At 41.7% G+C, this 17,163-nt stretch overlaps 1 protein-coding gene across 9 annotated transcripts in view; it reads right to left on the bottom strand.

Moving 5' to 3' along the window:
• Positions 1-17,163, bottom strand: part of MAPRE2 (microtubule associated protein RP/EB family member 2) — a 97,772-nt gene that overhangs the window by 27,206 nt on the left and 53,403 nt on the right. For all 9 annotated transcript variants that reach the window (XM_072034677.1, XM_027452119.3, XM_027452116.3 and 6 more), the window contains 2 exons: positions 11,763-11,890; positions 188-333 (listed from right to left, as the gene is read on the bottom strand). In XM_072034677.1, the coding sequence (XP_071890778.1) occupies positions 188-333; positions 11,763-11,883 (267 nt within the window). In that variant the 5' untranslated portion in view covers positions 11,884-11,890. The remainder of the gene's footprint in view (positions 1-187; positions 334-11,762; positions 11,891-17,163) is intronic.

Below are 17,163 nucleotides of genomic sequence, written 5' to 3'. Positions count from 1 at the left end.
CCAAATACCCTTTTCAGATGATGAAAGATCAGGAACATCTTCACATACAACTTGTAACTCCAGTTCCAGTCAAAACTGGAAGTGGACTTCAGTGCTTTGAAGTTAGTTTCCCCTTTTTATTGGCTTTACTCAGCTTATACAGCTTATGAAGCTTGAAGTGATTGAAATACAAATACAGAATTCCTACCTTATCCACATTCATTCTTTTAAACGATGCTTGCAGAAGCTTGAAGTTGTGAATGTATTCATGCTCCAGCTTTGCTTGAAACTTTACTTTCTTCAAGCTAATGCACCCTGGGAACAACATGTCCATGAACTGGCAGTAAGCTGCTCCTGTAACAAGAAAATGCATTGACATTACATTGACATTAATCCAGATGCACCCAGCAAAGACCAAATGGCATTTATTGTCATGAGCAGAAAGCAACCATGCTGAGTAAGTCTCTCTGTGGTTGTCCAACTTGATGCACCCAAGATCTACTTGGCTAATGTACGATGAACAGTGTGACATACTCTGTGGAGTTTTTCCCATTCATTCCGGATGCATGCAGCATTGTTGTACAACAACTGAAGAACCACCATGACTAATGCAAAGTGAATCTTTCTTCTATTTAAAACTGATGTTCTTGGAGTCCCTGTACACAGTAGGACTGTCCATACAGTCAGGAGATCACAGGCAGACTGGAAGTCTTCTAATAAGCTCCTTCAAACTTCACAGCCCCCTGAATTCAGCCAAGCCAAGATCTTATTTTTTCTGGCAACTGAAGTTGGAAGCAATCCTATAGACTAGTGCCAATCAAGTCCAAGGCAACCATTCAAGATTACATCAAACCACGATTTAAAATAAAATTGCAAAGCTCCAGCTTGTTAAAACACACTAGTCATTTTCATCCCCTCTAAAAACAAGCTTCGGTACTGATCTTTATCGCCTGTGAAAAGTATTTAAATAAGCAGACTTTAGCACAGTCCACCCACTGCCCCTAATTTCAGAAGCTGGGCTGTGAGCTTTAGTTCTCACTCAAAACAACAAGGTTGCTAAGTTCAACTTTGCTAAGTTCAATTTTGAGGGCTATCTGAACTTACATATTAGAAGGTAGGGGTGTGGATCCGTAACCAATCCAGCCCAGAGTGGGAAGTACATTAAAAAACTCCTCAACAGTGTACTGACTACAGCTAATAGGGATAGTCTTACCTTGTACGTAGAGATCTTCCCCCTACAGTATTATCATGTCATTATCATTTGCAAAAAAAGTCTGTCTGTACTGTCGACTAACTTAAGTGTTTGGAAATTAAGGCTCAAAACATTCAAGGAAATCTGAGGAAAACCAATTTCAGTTCTTCAGCAGAGTGTTTTCTAACCCACAAGTGCTTTATAATCAGCAAAGCACATTTCTGAAGCATGGGGTTGTTGAGGGTATTAGGTCTCCACTTGAATACACGAGCCAGGTAAATCATCACCTAAATACTCACAAGTTAAATTTCACTTCCCCACAAAAAAAGACTTCTGTGCTCTTAGTGCAAATCCATTTCAATAAACTTAAGCAGCCAAAGCTCACCTATGAGAGCTATTTTATCAAAAAAAAATCTGCTTATTGCTCATGGAGAAGCCCAGTTAACAAATTGGGCACCTGGCTTGTCCAGTTTTACAGGAGTGGCAACAATAATTGAAACTAACATTTTTCTCCATGGGTATGCATGTGTTTCAATAGCACCAACTTTATGCATCCAATAGCTCTCATTCTGTGTCTGTTCAAGCATGGTATAAAGGGTTACAGAGCTTGTAACTTCCCCAAAAGAGATGTATAGATTAAGAGTGGAGTCCAAAACCATTCCCTAAAATAGTGATATGAAATTTGATCAGGGACTTAACAAGATCAAGCCATAGTGCTGAAAACCACTTCCATTTTTTTTTTTTTATTTTTTTTATTTTTTAAAAAGATCTCTTAATCTTGCCTAGCTTTGTGGAGGAAAACTGTCAAAAAAAACAAACACCTGATTTTCCAAGGACACCTCGTACTTAGCTGTTTGCAATGGTTTTGATATGATTAGGAATCTAAGATATTCCCTAAAGAAAAATAATCCTTCTGGCAGACTACAAACATCAGATGACAAAATTTGCATCTTCTTATATAAAACTATATAAACAGAATTAGTTTTTCAAACCTCATCCTCAGCAAGAGAACTAGCAAATGTGAAGCAACAGAAAACTGACATTACAAATAAAACTATGGTTAAGCAGATAGCACATGGCTTGACTACATTTATTACTGTTTAATTCCATGCAAAAGGATTATTATGCAATCATTTCATGTTATAAATTGAATTTGTTCCTAACTCTGCCCTTTCATCCCCCCCCATATCCCAATTATAAGCTTTACTCTGATATCTAAATAATTGCCTGGAGGTCTTGAAAATGCACTGTGCAACCTTTCATCTCCATCCTTTTAGAGAACGAGAAACCTAAAATGTTCACATGAGATTTCCTCCTTCTGCTCGTAATGCAAATTCCATTTGCTTGCCTTTAGACAGAGTCTTTCTTACTATTTAAGACGTTTCCTTGTGTTTCTTCTCCTCATTCAGACAGTTGTTTCTGTATTTTGTGAGCCAGGAGGTGGTCCCGGGTTCGCACAGCGCTCGAGGGCAGCAAACACTGGCATACATCCACGTGACGGTACACACCCGGTCTCTCACACAATAATGAAGCCTGCTGCCAGACTCTTTCCCCAACAGGAGGATTTTATCACATCGACAAATGCAATTTATTAAAATGCTCCTTCCTGAAGTGCAGAGGCAACATACAAATACAGACTGAACTAAACACCACCAACTACAGAAAGAAGAAACTCCGTGACCCACAAATAGCAGAAGTGAAAGTATCATTAAAGCTAACTGGGACTACCTGATTTTAGACAAAGATGTCTATATATATGTACACAAATACACTTAATATCATATAGGCATTATTTATTTAGGATTTTGCCCCCTAAAGCCTGTAGCTGTCACACTGCATTAGGACGCCAGCGCAGCAGAACCAGGACACTGCTTTCTATGCTGCCAACTGTTGAGATTTCACGGAGGCAGCAGGAAAAGCGGGACGGGGGAAGTTATGCAAGACTGCAGTGCCTGCAATTCACAGCCACAGCACACAGGCACGCGGTCCTCTGCACGCTGGGCAGCACTTTGGGTCTATTCAACATACCATGCAACTGATGCTTCACTGCAGCTGCCTGGGAAAGGAGCATCCTTAACATAACGTAAAGAACCGCAGTGGAGGTAACGATGTCATGGCTTCTGACAGATAGCTCTTGCATAATTTACATGGACAAATGGGTTTTTATGCCATTATGTTTTATTCAAGATTTAAAAACCTGCACACGTTCTCTGGGAAAAAAAGCATACCCCTCCAAAAAAAAAAAAAACAAAATGGCCAAAAAATCCTCACCCCAGACCTAACAAATCTCTACACCACAGTACTACCTGCCCCAAACTGCCCTCAGAGTACATCTGTCTCTGTGACCAAGAAATTTTTGTATACATAAAAAAAAAGCTTTTGTATGCATAAAGCACACACACTAAAAAAGAAATAGTATGAAATCTCTTCAAACAACAGATGGAAACTAAAGGTGGCACTGCAGAAGAGATTATTGGATGTGGGAGACACGTCGATGTTAAAGCCCTCCTACTCCATATTAGCAAACAAGCAATTTTGAATCCCTGCGCAAACCCCCTTTCATTTTTCCATCCAGAATATTGACGCAGCCACCAATTACGAGAGAGATTCGCAGGCCAGATGCCAAAACCAACCCGCAAACACAATTAGCGAGCAGGAACTCCACGCTCGCTTTCACGGTGAAGGGCACGGCAGCAGCCCATGAGGCTCCATCCAGCTGGCACACCCGGCAAAAACCGTTCTACTTGACTTGCTTCTAATATTTATAGGAAAATAATGGGCGAAGTCACCACGGTGAGTCTTGGTAGCATTGAATCTGGCGGGCACACTGGATGCTGCTGCTTCAGGCCGAGGGGAGGCCTATGACTCATTTTCTTCCCCTCCTCTCTGGGAGGAATTTCGCTGCGGCCGAGATGGAAAAGCCCAGCAGCACCGCTGGCTTCAGGCACGGCCGCGTGTGGCCGGCCGCACTGCCAGCCTGCTGCTTGTGCTGCTGGGTTTTGGTGCATTTCAGTGGGTTTGCTGGGCAGGCGGAGGGCAGAGGAGGGGAAGGGCTGCTGGGGCTGCGTTCAGATACAGCAAAGCCAAGTGAGAAGTGAAGAGGTTGTTGTTAAAGCTAGATTTTCTCCTCTCTCTCTCCCATCTTAAGGCTGAACCATCCAAAAGTGTAAACTAGTGTTTTCTTGGTAATAGAGATACTTCTGCTTCCGACTATTCCAGTCAGAAGGAAATTGAAGGAGATCGCAATGAAAACAAGAGAACACCATTCACTGCAAGCTTTTACTGCTCAGGAAACCTCCTAAACCGCAGCTGAAGAGCAAGACTAGATCCTTGCTTTTTTGAACATGTTATTTATAACATTTACAAATTAAACTTGCAGTATTTGCACACTATGAAATACTACAATATGAACACAAGCATGCCCCAGTTAATATATGCCCTCTCTAGGAGTAGTCAGGTCACTCCTTCACGTCCTGTCCCTCCTCATTCATCCCTCCAACCCTGCACCACATGGAGGCAAGACCTCAGCAAGTCACAAAAACCCACAGCAGGCAACGTGGGAACACAAAGGGCCTGTGAAAAGGCAGGGCCTGTCTCAGTGTGTGGGTGCATTAGTTTAGTCCTGAGGTCAAAACCACAGCAGAAGAAACTAAGCTCCAAACTAGAATTTTGCTGGAAACGTTTAATAGAAATTTTGCTCTAAAACCAGTATGCAGTTAAAGCTTAAGCATTTTAACTGGGCCTCAGTTTGATTGCCAGACACTTATTTTTGGAAAAAAAAAAAAAAAACATTTGTGAAAAAGACTGACTGCACCTTTTTCTGTAATTATATTTTTATTTGCTTTAAGCATTTTTTTTAAAAAAGATAACCTACAAAAAATATCCCATCCTATTAGACAGAAATTCCTTCAAATTATTCATTCACTCCAAAGTTGCAACAACCTAACCACGCATTTGGAAAATACAGCATTATTTGTACGCACATTAGTCGTAAGTGCCTTGGTTCACTAGAGCCATGGTTGCTAACACTGATGGGAAAATGCACACACCCTGTGTTTCTGTTGCTGAGGGAACAAAAAAAAAAAAGGGCAGTAACTTGCAAGGAGCATGCGTGACAATATTTTTTGATAAGAAATGGGGGAAAAAAAAAACAAAGGCCAGCAACCACTGCGTGCAGTACAGTGACACTGAGCTTAGGTTTTGCCTCCAGCTTCCTAGAATTGCTTCCTTGGAAGTGACACAAAGGTAGGAACGCAGCAGGTTCCTGATGTAGGTATCAGAGTATGGGCTTTAATTTAGATTTCAAATGTGTTCTTCCATTATTTCACTCTTACTGTTTTCTTAAAAAGCTGGGCACGTCTGTGAGCATCACATTGAGTTACCTACAGCCTGGGGTTTAAGCAATGCTACAGCTTGTGTAGAGCGCTCCATCAGAGGCCACCGCTTTCCCACTTGTATTTGCACTTCTAGCAACACCTGCATGGCTGAGGACACGGGTCAACAAACTTCTGTTTCTCCAATAAACAAAAAAAACACTGATTTAAGAGATTTCAGCCCATTTCCTGAACGGGCTTTTTTTTTTTTTTTTTTTTTTTTTGGCATTTTCCAAATGCTTGAGCCCACTACAACTTACTGCCTTAATGGTAGCGAGGCCAGATGTGCATCAGTGAAGCAATGCTGGCTTGAGCTTTGCCCTTCCCACTAACAGTCTTGGGAGGGCACTTAAAATTAAATCCAGATTAGGATGCAGCCCTGCACCCCTGCAAACAGCTGCAGGAGCAGAGCTCCTGTAACAGCAGAGAGAGTGCCTGCACGCAGCCAGGAGCTCTGCAGAGCAGCACTGCCACAGAAAACAGCATCCAGAACTACCTACCTCCTACAGACATTACCCACTGGGACTGAGGTGCATGAAACTGAGTGATGTTTGCTTTGGAAACCCTGCTCACTGCAGGTGGGGCTGTTGTGGGAGGTAATCCAGGATATCCACTGATCATTTTAAGTAACGGACAGCGGAGGAAGGTTTCCCCTGTACTAGCTTGGATTCTCGTAAATACCTACCTCATTAAGCTCCTCATTAAAAACTCTGCTGTGTAAAATTTATACTTAATTTTCAGTAATAATTTATTTTGGAATTCATTAATTTTGAAATGGGCAGACAAGAAAACTTTCAGAAAACACAATTCCCATTTAACTTTCCCAAGCCATGTAACCCAACTCAACTGAAAAAAAAAAAAAACAACAAAAAAACATGCACCAAGCAAAATCTAACAAGCTCTTTAAAAAGGGGGGAGATTAAGCAAGCAATGGCAAGTGACAACTTTATGAGTAATTAAACAGAAGGAAGTGAAAACCTTGTTAAATTTCTATTCCTCCCAAATTCTGAATAACATTAAATATATATATATATGCATGTATGTATGTTGGCTGAATGTCTCAAGATACTGCTTTGCAAGCTTCCCCAGAAAGTTTTGGAAACGATCTTAAATGCGATCATCAACATCCATTATATCCCTCTAATCCTAAACATCATATGGAAGACATTAAAGAGTCATTTACACTGAGCATCCTCTGTGCTGCAGGACCCCAGAGCAACATGCCAGTTCCTTGAAACATGGCTTGGTTTCACAGTGCATCGAGCCTTGTTTTAATCACGTTTCCAAGCTGCTCTAGCGACCCAGACATTGCAAGGCTGGAAACTGGAAAAAACAACGTTGAAAGATGCTTCAGCTCAGCCTGCACTAACATACCAGGCTGTGCAGAAACCGTGCCAGCACCAAATTCCCCAGCAGGGTGCTATAACGCAGATTTTAGTAATATGTATGGGTTTGTATAGACACTGGGCAAAATACACATTCTGAGGCAGGAAAAAATGAAACAAATCCTGTGCATGTAAGTCCCTCAGAAGAAGGGAGCAGCTCTCCTCACTGTGACTCACCAACCATATCAAGGGCCAGTAGCCCATAGAGACTGTGGTGAAGCTCTCCCCAAAATCCCAAGCCCTGAAGGCAGCACAAACCCACATGCAGAATGTCTGCTGTGCCAGCTCCCCTTGCTTCAAGACAGCAGGTGAGATACCAAAAAACACATTCATACAGTGCCCACCTATGCTCACAGAAGGTACACCAATTGAGATGTGGTACCAACTTCAGTAGTAGCCACATGAAAAACATCCAATTGCAAAAACCAGGAGAGCATCAGAGTCTAAAATTTCAAAATGCTGAAGCATATGCTCTTTCGACGGAATGGTCGTTTATTAAAAGCCAGGGAGATAATAAAACATGGTTAATCCTTGTTCCTCGCACACAAATCCTGAAAGACAGAAGGTCTGCCTGCACTGGAGAGCAAACAGTTTGCAAGTTTGTAATTTTACTGGGAATGTTCAAATGGGTGGGGGGAAGATTCTGCATCTCCTTCACCTCAAAGGCTTGCATGAGCAGAGCTGAGACAGAAGTTATACTTCACCTTAGGCTGCATTTTCTTTTCTATATACATTCACCATTTCTAGTTTCCTTGCTCATAATTTATATAGCTTGTGTACTTTGTTTATAATTGTATTGTTTTGTTTATAATTGTATAGTGTATTATTTTGTATTACTTTGTTTATAATCGTATATGTATTATTCCTTTATATTTGATGTGTAAGCCCTCCATAGTCTCCTGCAGCATTCCCCTGCCTGACTCTTATTTTGAATACACTCTCGTGCAGCAGCCAAACACTCCTGAAAAGCCTTGTAACAAGTTCACTCTGTATTCCCTACAGATGAAAAATGGCCTTAGTAAAGAAAATTCAGTTATAAGCTATTTAGTCAGAATTGTTTTTAAGAAGCCACTGTGCATTCATTACAAAAATAGCATGACTCCCAAGAAACAACTAGTGACATAATTCATTTGAAACTCTTCTTCCCCATGCATATGGGTGTTGCACATGGGGCCCTAATACATTAAGTCTTTTCGTTTTTTCCTCTATTATTCTTCACTCAGTTATACCAAATCAAATGCTCCCAAGCCTACTGCCCACCTAAAGGCAATGCTCGCTATGCCTTAAATCATAACTATGGATCATATCCTTCATTTCCATGCTAACAGGCCTCCATGAAGCCAAACCTAGAGACCAAAACTGACAAAATGACACTCACCTAAAGCTTAGGGAAATACTTTACTGCGAGATGCTTCGGGAGATTCTCTCTTGTGTTGTCAAAACTAAATTACCAGAGGAGCTGCACACTAAATGTGGGCTCTCTGGTGCTGCATCCATCCATAACCTGGCCTTTTTGGCACATCACAACTACAGCAGGCATTCAGAAAGCTCAGGGGAGCATTGCTCGGCCTATTTAGCAAGGACAAACACAAGACTCATGAAGAATACAAACACTTTATGACTAATCCAGCCTCTTCCTTTGCCACCTCTTATCCCAGCTCTGCTCCTATAACTGGCAATGGGGGAACAGGCTGGTACTTCCCTGCACGTGTACTACCCAAGCTACTTCACACCGGGGCAATGAGAAAAAAAAAGAAGCGCTGACTGTCTTTTCTTTATTACAAACTGTCAGGTTAAGCTCTAGGTATGCCTTTCAGCTCTGAATAAAGCCCTCAAAGGCAGAACATCACATTATTCCTTACTGCTTAAGCTTGGATTGACCAAAATTATCGCTAGGCTGGCTGCAAAATGTAGGCACATGTGAGGTCTCACAGACAGGTGCTTAAGATGGCTGTACAGCACATACAGTTGGCTCATGCCTCCTGAAAGTAAAGCCTCTGAGCTTTACATCCAGACTTAGCACCCTCAACCCCTCCTGCCTCACTTCTTGTGGTCTTGCATTTATCTTTTTCTGGCCTTTCGATTGCTCCTTGTTAGCAAAAATGAACAAAAACTGAATAGGCTTATCACAGCATGACCAATTTTAATGCTTTTTTTTCTTAAAAGTAGGTTATAAAAATTCAGTTGCAGTGGCTCTGAAGTTCACCATTAATGCTGTGAAACGCTTCACAGTGTCACAGAGGTTCCCACATGCTCCTTCTCTTTGAAGTCCCTGAGAAATGCTCATGTTTTACGGAAACTAATGTTAAGCTGGATGAAGGCTGCCAACGCTTTAAGGAGCATCAGCCAGAGGAATGCCAGGAAGAATGAATTAGTTCGGCTGCTCTCAGGCTCTGGTCCATGCTGCGCCTGCTGGTGCTTTGCCTGCTAGCTGGCCAGTCGCTTCTGCTACCGCTCCTCTTCCTTCTGTCTTGCAAACAGTACAAGAAGTACACTATGTAAACTATCTGTGCATGAAAAACTACTCATTGTTCATGTGCTGTACTAAATTAAGTAGAGACAGATTCCCAAATTCCATCTCTTTACTCCCTGCAAAGATGTCCTGCATCAGCACGTGACAAACGGCAGTCTCAGATGGAAAGGACAACCACCAGTAGGACTGCTGGAGCACTGCAGACACCAAAGCACAACAGAGTTTAGCAGAGTTCATCAGTGCAGAGATGGAAGTGCTCTGGAGCACGGAAGGGACTGCGCTAGCAGGGAAAAACACTTCTTCAGGTAAGCAGACATTAAAACTCATTTGTGGACTTACCAAACATCAACCTAGAATTAAGAATGCATGCATACCTGGACTATCAAACCAAATGGTGAAATTCAAGTTTACAGATTTGACCCATTAAGATACAAACAATCACAAAAGCATCAAGTAACAACAGCAATTAATGCAAACCAGGAAGTTCTAAAGGAAGAAAAAAATAATTTTACGCAGGATGGAGTAAGAGCTCTTAATGAAACAACCTTTTTTCAGTCCTTCCCTTGTGGTATGCCCTAAAATCCTCACTAGAGGTCACAGAAACAGTTGTGTAAGAAGCTGTGCAATGAAATGGGACAGTGCTTTTGTGACAGTTCCCATACTTTTCTCCTGTCTGCCCAGCTGAAGTCTCTCTCAATCCGGCTCTTAAGCATCTTTAACTTGTATTCACCATAATCTGACTTCTTTTAGATCACCTCTTCCTTTTTTTTTTTTTTTTAAGCCCACACACATTTAACTTGATGGAGAATTCACTTCAAAAGCTTCCTTTCAACTACTTAAGAGCACATAAATAGCTATGGAGGAACAAGTCAATAACATGGCTAGTGTACTTCCTGTTTCAAACAATGGCAAATGTAGGGTATTTTAAGAAGAAAAGGGACATTTTCATCCATCTTTCCATCTCCTCATATATATATATATACACACACACCCCTATATAAACACACGTGTGCACATCCCCATGCGTATATTTCCTCTGTGTGTAATTCACAGAAAGAAAATACATTGACTAACTTCCGGACCTGTAAATATAACAACAACTAAGTGCAACATTTCAGTTCCAAGCTTAGTAACTGTCAGAAAGGTTATTTCCCATGTTCTGTGTCTTTAATTACTCATTTTTATCAGTCACTTGCATGCACTTTACCCTGTACTTCTCCCACCTTGGTTTTGTAAGCATTGTGAATTTAAACATACAAGACTGATTCTGCAGATGAGATTAAAAAAATAAACAATATGCTACAAGGATGTCATCATCTAATGATTTTCTGAACCTTTCAGAGAATATCTACGAGACTGAAATTTTACCCAGAATGGTAGGTAAATTCACATATTTGAATATAAGACCCCATTTATGCATTTCAAATGGACCACTAAATAGCTGAACTGTGGTAATGTGGTTTCAGTTCTATGTACTTAGAGCATTGTCTTCATAAGTCAGATATTCCCAGCATGTCATTTGTCTGGAAGTAGCAATCTAGCTAGATCTCCTCCAACACAAACATCTTCAAATTTAAAAATCACAGCAGGAAATCAGAAAGAATCGCTCCTTGGGGGCATCTGTACTCTCAGTAAAACATCAGCCTTTCTCTGTGTCATTCCTAGTCATCAGCTAGTTAGAGACCCCGTTGTTTAACATGTATCTTGTAATTTCCACTCTGATTAACCAGACTGGCCAAAGTATTCAAACTATAACTTTTTTTTTTTTAGCGTTCATTACCAAATTTATTTACAAGAATTCAGTTACATTTAAAGGGAAATGGGCAGATTTTCTTGGCAAACTTCTGAAGCACCTTACAGCAGTTAAATGTTGATTTCCTCAAACTTATGTTTTTCTTCGCAGCCATACACGTGATCATCTGCAAACACCAGCAGGGTTTCAGGACCCTTTCCCGGAAGAAACAGGTGCTGGAGAACTTTGCTCACTTGGGTTTTCAGTAATCTATATCACTTTTTAGCTATGTCCACTCAACATTGGAAAAGTTACCACCCTAGCAGCTTTAAAACACATGAAAAAAATCTTATCGCTATTCTTTTCTTACTCAGTCAGCCTTTTTATTACTTCTATGCACCTCCTGCTACATTCGTCCTGTTCACCTCTGCATTTGCTATGCTTTCTCATGGCACCTTATCTTTCCATGATTAACATGCACACAAAAACTTTTCCTTTGTACACACATTAGTCTCTTTTCACAGAGTAACTGCTTTATGTCAAAGCTAGAAGTGATCTATTTTCAACAAATCGGGCTTTTAAAGTGGTTTTTAAATAAACATTTGTAGGGCATGCAATACTTTCTTACCTGAACACAGTTGTTCGACTTTTGTGTAGTTTAAAGCTAGTATATCATTAACCCATGCAATGATGTCATGTCTGCTCATAGTCTCTTGGGTTATAGAGGTAGAGTACACGTTGACCGCCATTCCCCAGCTAAGAGAAAAAAAAGAACAGAAAAATATTTTTGACATTGTTTTCTTGTTACAGTGAATTCAGACTTGTTCAAAGAAAGAAGGAAAAGTTCCATCACTGCAGAACCTTTTCTCCTTTACTGAGAAAAGTTTAGTTTTGATGCCTTGACAACGTATAACCCTCTCAATGTCCTCTTGTACTCTGTGAATGCATGTCTCTTGATGTCATTGTGAACTTAAATAACCCACAAACGTACAGTATTCTCCGTAAAGCCAACAAAGGAGGAACAGAAAGAGTCAAACATAGCTCAAAGATATTAAGACAGAATCAGAAGCCTGGGATTCCTCCGTGCAGTGCTGTACAAGTACAGTGATTTGACACCTTTGCTTTAGTTTTTGCTACTGCACGATGATCCAATTTCCCAAACCTGCATTTAATTTTCAGATAACTTATAGAAAGTGTTCTACTTGCTCAAATACCTATTTCTTACTGGGATAGGGCCTTTTGGATGATTAATTCAGTACCTAACAGTCACGGCGTTAACACCATAGAGCGAATCTGTTTTAAAATTCTTACCAACCTTTATCCTGGAAGTAACTCAGATTCACAACCCCAACTGTATGTTTGGAAAGCTGTTTCAGAGCCTGATTTCTCTAAATCATTTCCTGTCAGCTTAAACCCATTTGTTCTTCTGCCAGCATTATCCTCCAGCTCTAATGGCTTTTTCGTCCCCAGAGCTGATTTCATAACACGTTACAGACAGCAATCAGAGCCTGTCCCAATGCCCAGGTAGATTAGATTAAACAAATCCATTTTTCAAGTCCCTTGCAAAGTCAGATCTTCATTTGCTGTGCATGCCAGCAGTACTTCTCCAGCGCAGCCGAGCAGAATTGTGCTGTGTTCAAACAACATTTCAAGACCTTGGAAAAGGGCCGTTTGCTTAGTATCTGCAGTCACATCATTTCAAACATCTTTGTCTTAAGTACACCTCTGTAGTTACTTAAGGTCCTTTTCTGCAAGTAGTTCTAATTCATTGTAGCATTTATCATCAGTCCCCAAGTGCATCTTACTGAATCTTATTTCCTATCATTCTACACTAGCCATATCTTTCCGTTGCAAGACATTGCTCAGAGAAAAGATGTGAGTATTCGTGTTTATCTCACTGATACTTTCAAAGAGCTGAGCCAAGAACATTCATAAATAGAGTAAATAACATTCCCAAGACTAATCCAGGAAGTTCACTAATAACAAGCCACGTATGACATGTCTCAGAAACGATCATATAGTCAACAATCTTGCAATATTATTGTTGAAAAGAAATGGTTTGCTGGGGACTCTACACCTTTGCCTCTAGCAACATCCCATAGCTCACACCTGGCTGGCTCTGCTGCTAGCTGTGCCTCCCACACTGGAGACCTCAACCTTCTTCCTCAGTGAAAGAGAGCAGGACCTCCTCTGTGGGATTGGAGGCTTGCATGGATTATTTCCACTGAGATTTTGCAAAGTTATAACTGCTTGAAGCTTGATAAACAATTTTGCAGACAACACCAAGACTGAAGGTTAACTCCATCTATTTTTAAGTATGCTGGAGCCACCTCAAAAAGTGTACAAAAACAAAACAAAAACAGGAAAACAGACTCAGTAGCATTTAAGTGTAAAATTACATACAGCATTAAAGAATGAGATGATGAAATTCCTGATATAGGTTAACTTTCTATGAAACAAATTTTTAGAGGCACAGAAGGTTGTTCAAATTGTCTGTATCTACTGTCAAAGAGCTCCAAATCCCCTATAATTTGCCTTGGCAAGGGGGTGGGGAACAGGCCAGTAAGAGACAGCAGGCTCCAAAAATTCATGCTCTGATAGTCAGGGTGTGACAGAGCCAGCAGTGCCAGGAATTCGCTCAGAACCAGGCTGCCCCTCGACCCAATTCTGTTCTGAAGTATGGAAGAAACCAGACTGCCTTCAGCCTCCCTGTGGGCTCCTGGACACCACGACTGATTGTACCAGCAGAGCACTGAACTCACTGTGACAGTCAGCAAAGGCTGTTTTCTTGGCACACATAAGTGCTTGGACTGAATTGAGAGCTAGGAACAAAGTTTAGAAACAGGGAGTGCCCTTTTATTCCTCAAACTACCTCATCGTGGCTCATCCTGGAAGCTTAGCTTCAACGTCGGGATGGAAGAGGGACTGAACTCTGAACATCATCTGAAGGTTAAAACATCATCTTTAGTGTTTTTCACTTTATTATTTTCAGCCTCTTCATGTAGATAGGAAACTAACAAAGACACTGTCACTACTAAACTGACACATTAGATGCTGTTTATAAAGTCAGCTCAAGTAACAACTTAATAGCGAATTTAACATTGCCTTAAGATTCAGAATAGTGAGTTTGATATTAAACCAACAGTTTAATATGGAACAATCCATGAACTCTAAAGAAACCAAAGATACTTAGATGATAGCATTGAAATACTGCTGCACTGGATTTGTAGTTGTCATTAGCTCATCCAAATTTTAATTGGCCTCTTTTGGCCCGGCAGAAGTCAGAACAAGCACGGGCTGCCGGCAGTGAAAGCACCAAGGCTATCCTGTGAAAAAGATCAAGAAATCCCCGTGCAGGAAGGAAGCAGAAATTCCCTCATCGCACTCTTCCAAAAGCAACTGCGGAGAGGAATGCCTGTCTTGCTGCAAGTGACGGGAAGGCAAGCAAGCTCCTTGACACATAGGATTGAGGGCTCCAGGAAACAGTGAGTAAATGAACAAACACAAGTTTTAAAATGTTACTCTGAAGGGTATCTGTAATATTACTTATGCTGTGCTCACAACTGAAAGGAATTATTATGATCTATGGGTCAAGTAAAAGTTTATGCTTGTTGGTGGAGACAACAGCTTTACATCTGTATATGAAGGTATGCATGAGTGGCTAGCAATACGAATTTTAAACAAAGTTGAGCAAAGTGAACCAGAATTCCCGTTTAAGAAGTCAGTAACATGCCACTGCCATTTATTCACATCAACCTATTAACACAGGTTTGAATGCCCCACAGCTGCATCTGCTGGACGAGGCCACCACATCCCTGGCGGTTTTGTTCCCCACCCTTCTCCAGCCACGACTTAAACTCCGCTAGGAAAGGTTTCCTTTACGGAACACACGCTCTAATTCGGTGCTCAGAGACGCACGCATCCTGTTTGCCACACAGACAGACCTTGGGGAAAAAAAAAAAAAACACAAAAGGAAAATCCTAGGCAGAAGAGCAGCGATGGGCAAAAGTCCTGGTGCTTGAAATCTGCAGCTGGGGCCAGGCTTTCCCCGGTGACTCAGTGCCCACGTGCTGAGCTATGTTGAAAACTCTGCTCGAGCCTGGAGCAGGGACAAACATCTGTAACGTGACGCACGAGGACAGCTGGGCAGGTGCAGACACTGCCCTTGCAGAGGGCCAAGTAGCGAACAAGTTGTTTGTACGTCCTAAAACGCCGCTTCTTCCGAACACAGTATTTATGTTTTCAGCTGTTAGGCTTTCCCTTGTTTAGGCTGGAGGCTCTCAAGCATAAGGCTTACACAAGCCTTAAAACAGCATCCACCTCACGGAGACCTTTAAGCTTCCTTCAAGCAGATGCCTGGCAACCCTACAGTAACCAACAGCAGGCTGGGGCTAGCTCATCGCATCCCCTGCTCCACAGCACGCGGGTAGAGGTTAAAAACCTGTTACAGTGCTGCATAACCACAGAGGATTCTCTTTTTTTTTTTTTTCCCTTATAAGAAACTGAAATTAAAATCCACAGCAAATATGGACAAGCCATAAGAGTCTTTGCATACTCCAGGCCATTTCAGAAAAACCTTTTTACACTTGCACGCCTGACCACCATAAACTTGAGCTCATAGGATTAGTTAGGTGCTGAAAATCGTGTATATGCTTAAGTAGATCCTGAATCAGAAGGGCACAGGCTCAGCTGGTGCAACAGCACCCCTTACACCCTAAGGAAGGTTCATTTTTTAAGGCATTACGTGCAGCATGCGGCGTCCAGCTACAGATAACTGCAGCTGTTACAAGGTGTTACCCAGCTGTGCTTACCGACAGCTTTGCAAAAGGCACATTTACTTGGCTTGTCAGAGGCGAGGAACTATCAGTTGTTGACAGCAGGAGCTGTCTTATGCCAAACCAGTAAGAATGGCAAGACTGGAAGGACTGCAGCAGGGACCCTATCTCCAGAGTAAATACCGATCACCTCCGAGCCCACCTGGCTTTCCTGTTGTGTGTGGTTAGGCAAGGTACGATGAGAGGTTTTTGAAGACAATAGCAAACCAGTGTGACAGCTCAAAGAGGAGCCCTCTGGAAGCTGGTACCTGATAGCACGGGGATGGATAGATAATGCCGAGCAGAACAAAAGCTCTCCCAACAAAACCTGCTGAAGCAGAAGATGCAACAGAAAGGCGAGGATGAGACAGATAAAAGAGACTGCCCAAGCTTCTCTAGGAAAGGTGAGGTGAAAGCTGCTGCAAAACGAGGATCCCTGAAGGAAGAAGCCTGCGAGCCTCAGTAGCCACATCCCTGCAGAAGGGAAACATCCTTTAATACAATATAATCCTGAAATGGCAGCTGATTTGCAGCTGGGCCTTGTACACACCTTTAATATTCACTGCCTACAGCCTTGGCTGTAATCATCAGCGGGCAATTATGCTCAAGGTTGTCTTTACTGTAAGGAGTCTCGAGGACAGAGAAATAACACAAAAGGCACAGTGCAATTTTACCAACACCATTTTACCAATTCTTACTCTCCCTTTTGACTTATGCTGTACTCCTGCAGCAAATTCAATGGCCATGACCAGCTCCCTCAAATCAGAGCAGTAACTGAGCTGCTGGATCAATACAAAGGCTCTGTCTAGTCAGAAACTCAAACAGTGAAAGATTAATCACAATGAAGTACTGCCACGGAAGAAGCGGAAAATAATCCTCTAGGTGTAAGATCGGGGGAAATTCACAGCCTGCAAAATACTGAACGTCAAATCCCTTGTGCTCTGTTCCCATGTTACTAGATAGACCTGACATGCTAAATGTATTTTATAATCCATGGATTTCATTTACTTCTGAATGTGATGTTAGCTTCACAACATGGATCATATTTGAAGACCTGAAATGATTTGTGACGCATGGTACAGAGTCTAGACAAGACTGAAGCAATCCACGCACGTTTGAACTCCTTGAACCCTGCAGTATTACCATTTGACACAGTAAACAGAGCATATTTTGCATTGTTCCCATTGCAGTCCCCTGGTTAAGTGCAAGTGAGGT

This window comes from Anas platyrhynchos, chromosome 2, assembly GCF_047663525.1.
Source record: "Anas platyrhynchos isolate ZD024472 breed Pekin duck chromosome 2, IASCAAS_PekinDuck_T2T, whole genome shotgun sequence".
In the NCBI taxonomy this organism is placed as follows: Eukaryota; Metazoa; Chordata; class Aves; order Anseriformes; family Anatidae; genus Anas; species Anas platyrhynchos.
The sequence above is the reverse complement of the archived record's forward strand: the minus strand, read 5'-3'. Positions and strand labels throughout refer to the sequence as shown.